General features: G+C 45.5%; 1 protein-coding gene across 1 annotated transcript in view; it reads right to left on the reverse strand.

Moving 5' to 3' along the window:
- Abcc4 (ATP binding cassette subfamily C member 4 (PEL blood group)) overlaps positions 1-13,090 on the reverse strand; it is a 230,615-nt gene that overhangs the window by 139,853 nt on the left and 77,672 nt on the right. The window contains exons 9-11 of the mRNA XM_006978748.4: positions 7,833-7,934; positions 2,826-2,915; positions 1,019-1,210 (exon numbers count right to left, since the gene is read on the reverse strand). Of these exons, the coding sequence (XP_006978810.1) occupies positions 1,019-1,210; positions 2,826-2,915; positions 7,833-7,934 (384 nt within the window). The remainder of the gene's footprint in view (positions 1-1,018; positions 1,211-2,825; positions 2,916-7,832; positions 7,935-13,090) is intronic.

The raw sequence follows: 13,090 nt of genomic DNA on the forward strand, positions 1-13,090 counted from the left end.
ACAAAAAATTTCATCTTGTTACTTTCTGGCAAGCCCAGTGTCATTTCTGAAAACCTTCTCTCTCCTGGAGAAGCGTTGCAGTATTTTTTTTATTTTTTATAAGTTGCTGAAACATTTTGTCTCCTTTAAAATAAATAAACACAAGCCAGGCTGGGGCTGTACACTCTCTTCCCAGCTTATTCTCGGTTGTGCAGGCTGACGATTAGAACTTGGCACCCACACACTGACCAGAATGTGGGTTATCCAAGCAATTGTGTTATTTCTTTAATGTTACCCGCCCAAAAGGGACTTCTTTTAAGCACAAATACTGAAAAATTTTCCAGACGAAACACAAAGGTCCAGGATTCCCTAGAAAACAACATGGGGTGGGGGTGTGGCTGCAAAAGTTCAGAAAGAAATGACTGAAGACTGGCCACCAGGCGACTGTGGTTAAAGTCATGTGATGGGAACAGGAGGGCTCAGCACACTAACCTCCCCACTTCTGCATTGTTCAATGTTTTATAAAGTTAAGAAACCAGGTGCTGGAAAGATGGCTCACCATTTAGAGGCACTGACTGCTCTTCCAGGAGCCAGGTTCGATCCCCAGTACCCACATGGTGGCTCACAACCAGCTGTAACTTCGGTTCCAAGGGATCCGACACCCTCTTCTGACCTCTGCAAGCACCAGATGTGCATACAATATACAGGCATACATGAGGCAAAACACCCATCCACATAAGATAAAAATAAACATGTTTTTAAGTTAAAGATTACTTAAACAGGTTTGGAACGTGGGGATACTCCACTCGTGTGAGCAAGGCCATGGACGTGATGTGATGATCAGCACATAAGGTCACAAAAACAGTTAAAAAGTGAACAGGACTTAGTAAACAAAACCAAACAGTAATGAGTGGAGATAGGCAGGCTTCCAAAAGCTTAGCTTAAGAATTGTAATAACTTATAAAACTTCCAAAGCCAGGAGTTTAAAGTAACAATCACATCACTAGAAACAGAGTGTAAGAAACTCAAAAATCATCACCTTTTTCAAAGCACAGGCCTTGATCACTTTCTCATATCGTTCCTTCTCGTATTTCTTCCCAAATAAAATATTGCTCCTCACAGTTCCCGAGAAGACCCAGGGCTGCTGAGAAACGTAGGCGATTCTCCCATGCACGCTGACAAGCCCACTGGTCGGAGGCAGTTCACCCAGCACTGCGCTCAACAGTGATGACTGAAAGAGTTTACAAAACACACATGCTGTTAATGTCAGCACAGAATAAACTGTGTTCCAGGCACTGCCCAGCCCTGCCAGTTTGCCAAGCACCAGCTTAAAAACAAAACAAAATGAAAAAAAAAAAAAAACAACGACATTAGAAGTTGCATCTAAAAGCCGGGCGGTGGTGGCACACGCCTTTAATCCCAGCACTCGGGAGGCAGAGGCAGGCAAATCTCTGTGAGTTCAAGCCCAGCCTGGGCTACAGAGTGAGATCCAGGAAAGGTGCAAAGCTACACAGAGAATCCCAGAGAGAGAGAGAGAGAGAGAGAGAGAGAGAGAGAGAGAGAGAGAGAGAGAGAGAGAGAGAGAGAGAGAGAGAGAGAGAGAAAGAAAGAGAAGTTGCAGCTAAAAGCAAAAAAAAACAAAACAGAAATAACACCACTGTATTTTATAGAAATACAAACAACAACAACAAAAAGGCACACAAAATAGATTGTGACAACTGACCCTCCCAAATGACCTTCCTCCAAATGCAATGGTATACAGAATGGCTGGCTATATGCAATTAAGAATGCTATATGAAATACTACGCGTAATTAACAATCTTTGCTGGATTGTGGTGCAGGCCTATAATCTCAGCACTGGGGAGACAGAGACTGGAGGATCAAATTCATACTTGGCTGCATACCAAGTCTGAGGCCATTGTGGGCATTTTGAGACCCAGTCTTGATAGACAGTAGATAGGTAGGTAGGTAGGTAGGTAGGTAGGTAGGTAGGTAGGTAGATATAGTTAGATAGATAGATAGATAGATAGATAGATAGATAGATAGATAGATAGATAGATAGATAGATAGATAGATGATAGACAGACGATAGATAGATGACAGATAAACAGATAGATGGATGATAAATAGATGATAGACAGACAGATGATAGACAGATAATAGATGATAGATGACAGATAAATACATGATAGATAGATGATTGATAGATGATAGATGACAGATAAATAAATAGATGGAAGATAGATAGATGATAGATGAAAATTAACAGAAAAGAATGTTGGTAGCGGCACGGGGGCCTAGCATAACAGAAGTTTTACATTTCCAATACTGAATGAAGCTGTGGCTGCATCCAGACCATCCAAGCTGCCTTCACTTACATGCTTGTTCCAGAAAGGCCATGCACCAATGACGCATCCAATGTACCAGGAAGATCGTATGTAAGGTGTGGTGCTCTGAGGAGCAAACCTTCATCACACACAGAAGGAATGCCCCTCCAGTGTATCATGTGGGTGCCGACTGCAATCAGAGATCTTAAGATTGTCTACCTGACCGGATCTCAATCTTCCTGAAAGGCAGAGGGACCTGGGTCTGGGCTTCTCTGTGCATCTTTTGGTCCAGGCACAGCAGGAACCATAGCTGTGCTTGAGCTAAATATGCACTGACATGACTTGGGTAGTTCTAAGAGGAACTGTTTCAGCTGGACAGCCACCCAAGGCCATGCAGCATTTAGGGGCCACACTGGAGGAAAGAAGTCTCCCTCTTTCTCAGTCCTTCTGTCCTGAGTGGTAGTCACATAGTAATTCCCAAGAAGCCCACCTGAAGACAGAACAAAATAAAAAACTTACCTTGCCTGCTCCCACTGGGCCGACCACAGCTAACAATTCACCAGGTCTGGCAGTGAAGGAAAGGCCTTGCAGGGTTGGAGTGTCTAATGCCTATGAGGTAAAGTTTACAAAATGCCTTAGTTTAAGGAAGTAACATAATGCACTTTGAAAAGTAGAAGGAATAAACCTTCAGCCGCTGCCACACAGACGCAGCCCACATTTCTTCCTCACTTAAGATGTTATGTCTTCACAGCCTTTTCATGCTGTTTATTTAAATAAGCTTATTTAAACAAATAAATGCTGTTTATATAAATAAACTTGAGTCCAGATTTCCATATGAATTCAGAATTTAAGCAGTAGAAAGGACAATACTGTCTTCTCTTGATGAGAGATTCTTGGCTCATACTAAGGCACTAACACAAGTTTTCTAATAGAATATCCCACGTAGGAGGATTTTAATCATTCCTCAATGTTCACGGGGACCTTAGGTTTTAATCATCTATGTCATTAGCTCCCACAAGGTGGCAGCATAGAATACAGCATGCCTGGCGCCTAATGAGCAATTTGACACCATCCTTAACTGTGTCCTGACAATGAATTTCAACAGAAGACTCAGGACTCAGGACGACATTTGATAGCATAAAATCCATCACAGAAAAAAAGTCCTACAAATACCATCAGTACTGTAACAAGAGAGAGAGTTTAACAACAAAAATCAAGAAATTAAGCTCAGCGTAGGCTAGTGGGTCGGGGCTGCGGTCTCCTTACACCTGTGATATCCACGGCCTGTCTTACTGAACAGAGTCAGCACAACCCTGCTACCATGGAAACCATGGAGAGACTGGCTACTCACAGTGGGGTCGGGGAGGAGGATAAAGCACGTGACACTATGAAAAATCACGTTCCTGGGCAACCTATACATTTTAACATAAAGAAGTATAGGACTCTGCGTATGGTTTATATTAGTATTCCAAATTCAAAAACTTAACATTGTAAGTTCTTTGAATTGAAATTTGTTGACAGCAGTAGTGTGAAACTCCGTGTGTAGATTCATTGGCTAAAATCCCAGTAAAGCTATGTGGATAAGGTAGATATGAAGCTCAAATGAGTCACATGTTTATACTGGGGTCTCATCTTCAAAGTTTCCCACTATGTACATGGGAATATCAAAAATCTCAAAATATCCAAAAATCGGGAACACCCTATTCAAACATTTCAGATATAAAGTACTCAACCTGTACTAAATTTCAAGAAAAGAGATCATCGACAATTTTTAAGTTGTTTTATAGTTTCTTGGTTAAATTTCTTCAAGGAGCCAAATCAAATCCACATCTATATACAACTTCCATATGCTGCAAATTCAGTTGAAAGAAGTGTGTTCTACAGGATCTTAATAGAGGACCTTGGACCAGAACAAGGCTTCCTTTCCTGGGCCTACGACCGTCAGCACGTTGGACTGACCAGTCTTCAGCGGTGTGTATGGAAAGGAGAAAAAGGGTCTACATTGTGAGTACAGACCTTCACAGTATTGATCACCAGAGGAACTTTTGTCTAAATCCAACATCAGGGCATTCCGACAGCATAATACACTCAACTGATGGTAACTGAAGAGTGCAGTTGGAAACGCTGCTGTCTCTGGGTTGGTCGGAGGGGGTCTAGTCCCAGATGTGATCCATCTGCATTGCCCACGGGGTACATCAGTGTGTACCACAAAAAACTGATCTGAACCCCAAGCCTTTTGTAAGATGCTCTCTTGAAGGACCGGTGTTCTGTACAACACACTGAGGGAAATGGTCCTCTGTATCCCAGAAAAACAAGAATAAACCAAAGGCTGCACAGTCATCTGGACTCCAGAAAGTGAATTTCTGAAGGGCAGAACCGCCTTGCACAAGGGAGGACAAAATCCACCTGTCACGGGTTCCCTGTTAGGACAAAGAGGCTCCTGCCCAGGCTCAGGCCTGAGTACCGCTATGTTGTGAGCAGCAGAGGACAGCACCACAGCTCAAGAGGCTTTGACCCTTCACTCTCAGGGTGCAGACCCCTCCCAGAGGGATGCCAGTGTTGATGAGCTGCATGAGCCACACCCCGGGGGACGCCGCACAGAACAAAGCAGAAAGCCCTGGTACCCAGGCCCTCGGGACCAAAAACTGTGAGCTTAGAGACTGAGTTTGTAAATGGGAACTGGGTTAATGAGAAGAGCTTTCTGTAGTACTCACCGGACCTTCCAGAAGGCTGTGACAGAAGCCACAGTCTTAAAGCCCAGCCTAGCGTGCTCTTCATTCTACCTCGGCTTCTCCCGGAAAACCCCTCCCCCACCTAGTGGCCTATCTGGACCTGACTGAAGGTCATAATCATCCCTACAGACAGAGCCGAGGGGACAGATGGTCAATTCTGTATGGAAGTGCAAGCTGAGAACATCTGGAAGAATAAAACAGCCCACTTCTCAGTGCTGCAGAGTAGGAGAGAAAAAAGACTTGCGGAAAGATCTGAAGTGCTGTGTCTCATCCAGCTGTGTTCACCCAGGGTGCTACAGTGCTGTGTCTCATCCAGCTGTGTTCACCCAGGGTGCTTACAGTGCTGTGTCTCATCCAGCTGTGTTCACCCAGGGTGCTACAGTGCTGTGTCTCATCCAGCTGTGTTCACCCAGGGTGCTTACAGAGCTGTGTCTCATCCAGCTGTGTTCACCTAAGGTGCTTACAGAGCTGTGTCTCATCCAGCTGTGTTCACCCAGGGTGCTACAGTGCTGTGTCTCATCCAGCTGTGTTCACCTAGGGTGCTACAGTGCTGTGTCTCATCCAGCTGTGTTCACCCAGTGTGCTAGAGTGCTGTGTCTAATCCAGCTGTGTTCACCCAGGGTGCTTACAGTGCTGTGTCTCATCCAGCTGTGTTCACCTAAGGTGCTTACAGTGCTGTGTCTCATCCAGCTGTGTTCACCCAGGGTGCTTACAGTGCTGTGTCTCATCCAGCTGTGTTCACCCAGGATGCTACAGTGCTGTGTCTCATCCAGCTGTGTTCACCTAGGGTGTTTACAGAGCTGTGTCTCATCCAGCTGTGTTCACCCAGGGTGCTACAGTGCTGTGTCTCATCCAGCTGTGTTCACCCAGGGTGCTTACAGTGCTGTGTCTCCAGCTGTGTTCACCCAGGGTGCTACAGTGCTGTGTCTCATCCAGCTGTGTTCACCCAGGGTGCTACAGTGCTGTGTCTCATCCAGCTGTGTTCACCCAGGGTGCTACAGTGCTGTGTCTCATCCAGCTGTGTTCACCTAGGGTGCTACAGTGCTGTGTCTCATCCAGCTGTGTTCACCCAGGGTGCTTACAGAGCTGTGTCTCATCCAGCTGTGTTCACCTAGGGTGCTTACAGTGCTGTGTCTCATCCAGCTGTGTTCACCTAGGGTGCTACAGTGCTGTGTCTCATCCAGCTGTGTTTACCTAGGGTGCTACAGTGCTGTGTCTCATCCAGCTGTGTTCACCTAGGGTGCTTACAGTGGCATTTTGGCCTCGGTTCCTAGCAACCCTTTAAATGTACTGTGCTGGGATATGCCAAGAAACTAAAGACAAATTTGCAGGCCAGATAAAGCACCTTGCAGGCATTCCCATGTGTAAAGAATGCAGGGATGTGGTTTTCCATATCTGGAAACACACTGTTGGTTTGTGGGGAGAGCTGCCAGCATTACAGCAGAGTTAGGGAGATGTGATGCAGGCCACACGGTACTTAAACATGGGCAGCCATACAAAGAGAGCAGGAGTCTGTGGTTGGACATGCGTACCACAAGGCAGGGGCGGCAAAGCAGAGCTGGGCAGGAGTACTGCTCAGCTTCCAGCTGGCTTTCAGCTCAATTCTTAACTCAAGTAAACGACACTTCCTAGGCCCTCCGGCCAATCCAACCTCAGCTAAGGAAAAGACTGATCTGAGGCTGGTTGGATCTGCGCCACCTCTCACACCCTGCAATCCCAGCTTCTGGTGGCAGCTGTACTCCCTGTGAGTGGCGTTTCCTTTCACTCTGAGGTGGAGCACATTCCTTGCCAGTCTCCAGGCAGCGCCATGGCCTCCTCGTTGCCATCATCTATCTACGGAAAGACACACATGCTCCATGCAGTGAACTCTGTTTCTCAGGCTGAGAGGAGTTCTGTACAGCAGAGCCAATGTTGGCACGTTGCAGGCCCTAAAGCACTGGGCAGAGGGGCGCACTAAGTCTACAAGACTGGGCACTTCCTCACGGTGGTCCCTGCTATTCTTCCTATTTGCCTGTATGTCCCATGGAATCCAATGTGGGAAATCCTCCTGGCCTCGCCTGTTTTACTCAGCATGTGTGAAACCCTACACCTAGACCCCCAGGCAGCTTACTGTGCTGGCCTGCTGCCTCCTCCCTGCAGGTTGCCACTCAGGTAACCAGAGGCAGAGAGTACTGGGGTCCCCACTCTAACCCCCAGAAAAAGTACAAATCACAGAATATGCTCTAAGACGATATGAAAACAAGGTAAAAATCTACGACAAAGTAGAATGTACACAGTTAATTCATCCCATATGGACCCCTGATCTACCCAGTCCTGTACATTGCCAATGTCAAAACTTAGGGATATTCAGTTCAGAACAAGGCAATGATGACCATTTTTGTGAAAACGAGATAAACGACAACTTTGAAGATCTGGAGAAATGGCTCAGCAATTACAAGCACTGGCTGCTCTGCCAGAAAATTTAGGTTTCGTTCCCAGAACCCACAGGGTGGCTGGCAACCATCTGTACCTCCAGTCCCAGAGGATCTGATGCTGTCTTCTGACCTCTGTGGGTAACTGCACATAAGCATGGACTCAGACCCACATGCACACATAAAATAAAATAATAATTTTTTTAAAGAACAACTTTCAAATTCTTTAGGATCACAGTTTTGTTTTTTTTTTTTTTTGGATTTTGAGAATTTTTATAAAATTTTCAGTATGAGCGGTAGCCTTTCATAGACTTTGTAAAATTGTCAAAATTCTGTTTCATCAGCGTCACCCACTATGTCCAGGAAATCGCAGGATCTGTTACCTTGTCCCAGAAAGCAGTGAAGTCCTGCACATGCACTAGGGCTTTCCCATCACATGGTTCCTGGGCTTTGCGCTGTGGTAGTTCATCAAGTAACAGAAAGTTCTAGAGAAGAGGAAAAACACGGACTATTTTAACCACAGAAATAAAAATATAAGCACAACAGTGTTTCCATGGAAGTGCAAAATAAAACTTCTTACAGCCTAAAGATTATTCTACCAACTGTATTTAAAGTGTCAAGTCATGAGGCCAGGGAGATGTCTTAGCAGGTGAGAGTGTCCGCCAATCTGAATTCAATCCTAGGACTCACAAGGAGAGACAAGCTGTCCTCTGACCTCCACATACACGCCTTGACATACGTGTCACCTCACACATAATAAATGAATATATAGTAAAAATACTTTAAAACATAGTGTCAAGTCACATCAGAACATGCCATGCACTAACAGATTATATCACACACACACATACACACACACACACACACACACACACATCCATGTGTTTTCATACACATAAATTTCAGATACATGAGCAAAGTCTTTCCAGTATTCTGAACAAGTACACCAGGTCCTTCCTAAAATGAAAATATTGAAAAGAAATGGAACACATATAGAACTGGACATTGCTATCATTTTGGTTTGGTTTGATTTTTTAACAGTAAACACAAGAGATGACAGGACATGACTTGATAACTATTTACTAGATGCTCATCACGTGCCAAACATGATGCCAAAGCCAGAAGAAGAAAGACAAGGCTGTTCCCGGGTCTTCAAGAATCTAGTCAGGCTGGAACTGCAGGCAGAAGATGGAGCCCGTGGCAGAGACTGGAGAAAGGGCCCTCTACCCATCTTCCCGATGCCCGCCACCCCTTAGGAAAGTCACATCAAGGAATGACAGACAGCTTGCCGCTGAGTGGCCTCAGAGTCACCACTCTCCCAAGTCATTTCCACTTCCTGAACTACATCTTGAAAGCATCTTCTCACAGCCACCCGGACAGCAGGAACGGCCCCTCCCCCCTCCCCACTGCGTTCCACCAGTCAGCAGCTGCTCATTACGATGTGACTGAAGGGACAGATCCCCGCCGACTGTCATATCTAATGGTAACAAAAGGCCCTCATGCTCCTCAGTCAGAATAACTGCAGCAAAATCTACTCAAAAGGATCCAAGACCCCCAAGGCCAGACCTGTAACTCTGAAACTGCTAGACTCGGCGATTCTCAACCTTCTTAATGCTGTGACCCTTTAATATAGTTCCTCATGCTGTGGTGACCCCCAACGCGAAATTACTTCCGTTGCTACTTAATAACTCTAATTTTGCAACTGTTATGAATTATAAATTTGAGAACAGGTTGAGAACCATTGTGCTAGAGAAAACAGAAAACACTTGAAATTACAAGCACAGGCAAAGACGTTCTGAAAAGGACTTTATGAAAATTAATGATGTGAAATGGCAAATGGGTTGGAAAAGCTTCTACATGGCAAAGAAAACAACAGTTAAAAGATAATTGAAGATTGGGAGAAAAATTTTCCCAGCCAGTCATCTGACAGGGGATTAATATCCAGAATATCTAAAGGACTAAAAAAATTAAGTACCGAAAGCCTCAAGTAATCCCATCAATATGTGGGCAGCAGGCAGTTCTCAGAAGACGACATAGAGGAGGCTGAAGAAAAGGCACCAGTGGCTGTCTACCACAGCTTCCGGTTGCTGTGATAAACACCATGACCAAAAGCAAGATCCCGGAGGCAGGAGCTGATGCAGAGACCGTAGAGCGGAGCTGCTGACTGGCTTGCTCTCCATAGCTTGCTCAGCCTGCTTTCTTACAGAACCCAGGACCACCAGTCCAGGGACGGCACCACCCACACTGGACTGGGCTCTATTCCATCAGCCACTCATTAAAATGTCTTACAGCAGGATCTGATGGAGGCGTTTTCTCAGTCGAGGCTCCCTCTTCCTAGATGACCCTAGCTTGTGTCAAATGGACAAAAACATTAACCAGCCCAGTGGTTAAGAGCACTGACTTCTCTCCAGAGGAGCTGGACTTGATTCCGAGCATCCACACAGTGGCTACCTGGAACCATCAGGAACTTCAGTTCCAGAGGACACAATGCCCTCTTCTCGAAGCTGTGAGTACCAGGCATGGTCATGGTACACAGACACACAGGCAAAACACCGAGGCATGCAATATTAAAAGAATTTAAAGAAAAAAAAAAAGACAAAATACAAATGAGCAACAAACACTGAACACCATTCAACATTCTTAACCATCAGGGAAATCCCAACTCAGTCAAAATCTCTATCACTGAGAAAACACACGACAATAAATGTTAGCAAGGATGGGGGGCAGGTGTGACCCTTAAACACTGCTAGTGGGAATATAGATTAGTTGGCAATAAGGAGGCTCCTCAGAAAGGAAAACCTAAAAATAAAACAGCCATGGGATCTACGCTTGTCACTGCTGGAACATATCTGAAAGTGTCTAAGCCATACCGGAACCTTCACATGCACCCTTTATCACAAGTCACAACAGCCAAGTGACCCATCAACATCTTCCGCCACGTGGGACCCATCAGCAGATGAATGGCAAAAGAAAATGTGGCGTACAGACATAATGGAGCTTTGTTTGGCTATAAAAAAGAACTAAACTATGTCATTTTCAGAAAAATCGATGGAACTAGACATGATCCTACAAAGCAAAATAAACTCAGAAAAATAAGACAAATATCACGTCTTCATTCATATAGGGAACCTAGATTTTACACACACATACACACACACAGAGACACACAGAGAGAGAGAGAGAGAGAGAGAGAGAGAGAGACAGAGAGAGACAGAGAGAGAGACAGAGAGAGAGACAGAGAGAGAGACAGAGAGAGAGAGAGAGAGAGAATGCAATGTGAAAATCTTATTCCAAGGGAGCAAATAAAAGATTAACAAAAGAAAAAAGCAAACGATATTAATAAGAGAATAGGCTCACACCACAATGTATCATAGAATAAATGAAGCTTAAATGCAAAAATGAACAACCAAGGTGCCACAGAAACTAAACAGCCTAGAGCAAGCCTCCCTGCAGCAGTGACTAGGTGGCACATCCTGCTAGTTGTCCTCAAAACCTGACCTCGGTCACCTGTGAGAACAAAACCCCCAGTATCTGGCTGGTACCTGGCAGTCCAGAACAACCTCTAGGTGTCCAGGCGCCGCGATGTGACCCAAGCTGAGGCCTGGAGATGACGACTATAATGGTTACCTCCTTCAAGCCCACCTACAGCTCAGAAGATGATACTTTACTTAGGAGGGTCATCTCCAGTTCTACCCATTTCCCATAAGGCCACACATGCCAGAGAGATGAGGAAGATTCCGGGTTCCTAATACTACAGAACATCCCACTAGCTTGGAATTCATAATAAAGTGAACTGTGTCCTCCCCATTATGGTTCTAGTGTTTCGAAACTTAATGGCCAACATGATAACATTGAGTTCATGACTGCTGAGAGAGGGCCAATCGGTTTTCCCCCTAGAATGAGGCCACTAATTGGTTATCTAATACGAAGTGCTCAGCCCTAAAAACATACACACATGAGCAACACTATATGGACTCAGCAGGTTTTATTTTTATATTTAAATGTACCTTGTCTTAGATTACTGTCCTATTGTTGTGAAGAGACACCATGACCAAGGCAACTCTTATAAAAGAAAGGATTTAATTGGGGGCTTGCTTACGGCTTCAGGGGGTGTGTCCATTGTCATCATGGTGGGGAGCATGGCGGCGTGCAGAACAGAGAAGCTGAGAGCTTCACATCCTAATCCACAGGCAAAAACCAATTTTTAAGAGGCAGTCTTTTAAAGAGGTGACTAAACCACAATACAGCCTCAGCTTTTGTGGATGGGATGAGGGCTCTTATGAGAGAGGCTTCACACAGCATCCAGGTCTTCTACCGGAAGAGGACACAATGCCCCGGCCCTCCAGAGCAAGGCAGTGAGGTATCACCCCGGAAACAGAAAACAGAGAGCCAAACCTGCCTGAACCGTGACCTTACACCTCCCAGAACCATGAAGAACAAATTTCTGTTCTTCATCAATTCTGGAGTTTAGTTATGGGAATACAAACAGATTGAGACACCCCTCTAGAAACATGTCTTGGGGTCCTTACTACACCCAGAACCTTGGAATTTGTCTTTATTTGGAAATAGGATCTTTTCAGATATAACAAAGACAAGGCCATGTGTGGGCCCTAAAGCCAACGCAGCCGGCTTCTTTGATGAGATGAGACATACAGACACACGGGTACAAAACAGCCATGTGATGTGGCCTTGGGGGCAGAGACTGGAATGGCACCCAGCAGACCTTGGCTGCTGAGTCAGGAGAGGAAGACTGTCCCCTCTGGCTTCTGAACCAGCGTGGCTCTGTTGAGACCTGGAGTTCACACTGACAAGCAGGGATCTTTTGCTTCCACAGGAAACCTCCCAAGTAGCTTTGCATGAGAACAATAAACTCTCTGTGAAAGGGCTGTATACTGCGGTGCTCTGAAGCCACAGGCAAATGTCACTAACAAGGAGGGAACCAAAGCAGGCAACCCAACAGAACTCTAGAGGAAACAACACCCATGTCATTTTCCATTCTAAAACTTAAAAAACCCTTGACTTCTAGAACGCCACCTTCCGTGGTGTCTGTCCCCTCCGACAGTCCTCCTCAACACCACAACCATCATGACACCACTAAGCACCTTCTTCAGACACCTCTCCCAACACACGCCACACTTAACCTCCTAGTGACCCTCCAGCCCCCCCCCCTCTTTCACACAAGGACCCCAGGTATATTATCATCACAGTAACAACTGGCACATCCTGTAACTGCCATCTCTACCAATGGTGTTGACCCAGCATCTACTATGAGGGCTGTGTGCACCAGTCATACACAGCGGGAAACTAAGCACTGAGAGAACTGTAAAAGCTGACCAGAGAGTCCATCCATCAGGAACGGCAGAATTCCGGGCAGAAGGCATTCATGGGGCAAAGGCCCAATGCTGGAGATGGATGTGGGATGTAAAAGAGAGCAGGGCCATGTGTGAGAAACCAAGTGTGGGCAGGAGAGCCACAAACCCAGAGTTCAAATATCACATCTACAGGAAGCAGAGAGATCTCTTACCAGGCTAGATGACTAAAATATTCTGCATCCTCAAAAGTCCTAAGCAGCGTAGCCAATACAACAGTGGCTAAGGGGCCAGAGGTCTCAGGGGGACCCAGGTTCTGTCACATACAAGCT

Source organism: Peromyscus maniculatus, chromosome 9 (assembly GCF_049852395.1).
Source record: "Peromyscus maniculatus bairdii isolate BWxNUB_F1_BW_parent chromosome 9, HU_Pman_BW_mat_3.1, whole genome shotgun sequence".
Lineage (NCBI taxonomy): Eukaryota > Metazoa > Chordata > Mammalia > Rodentia > Cricetidae > Peromyscus > Peromyscus maniculatus.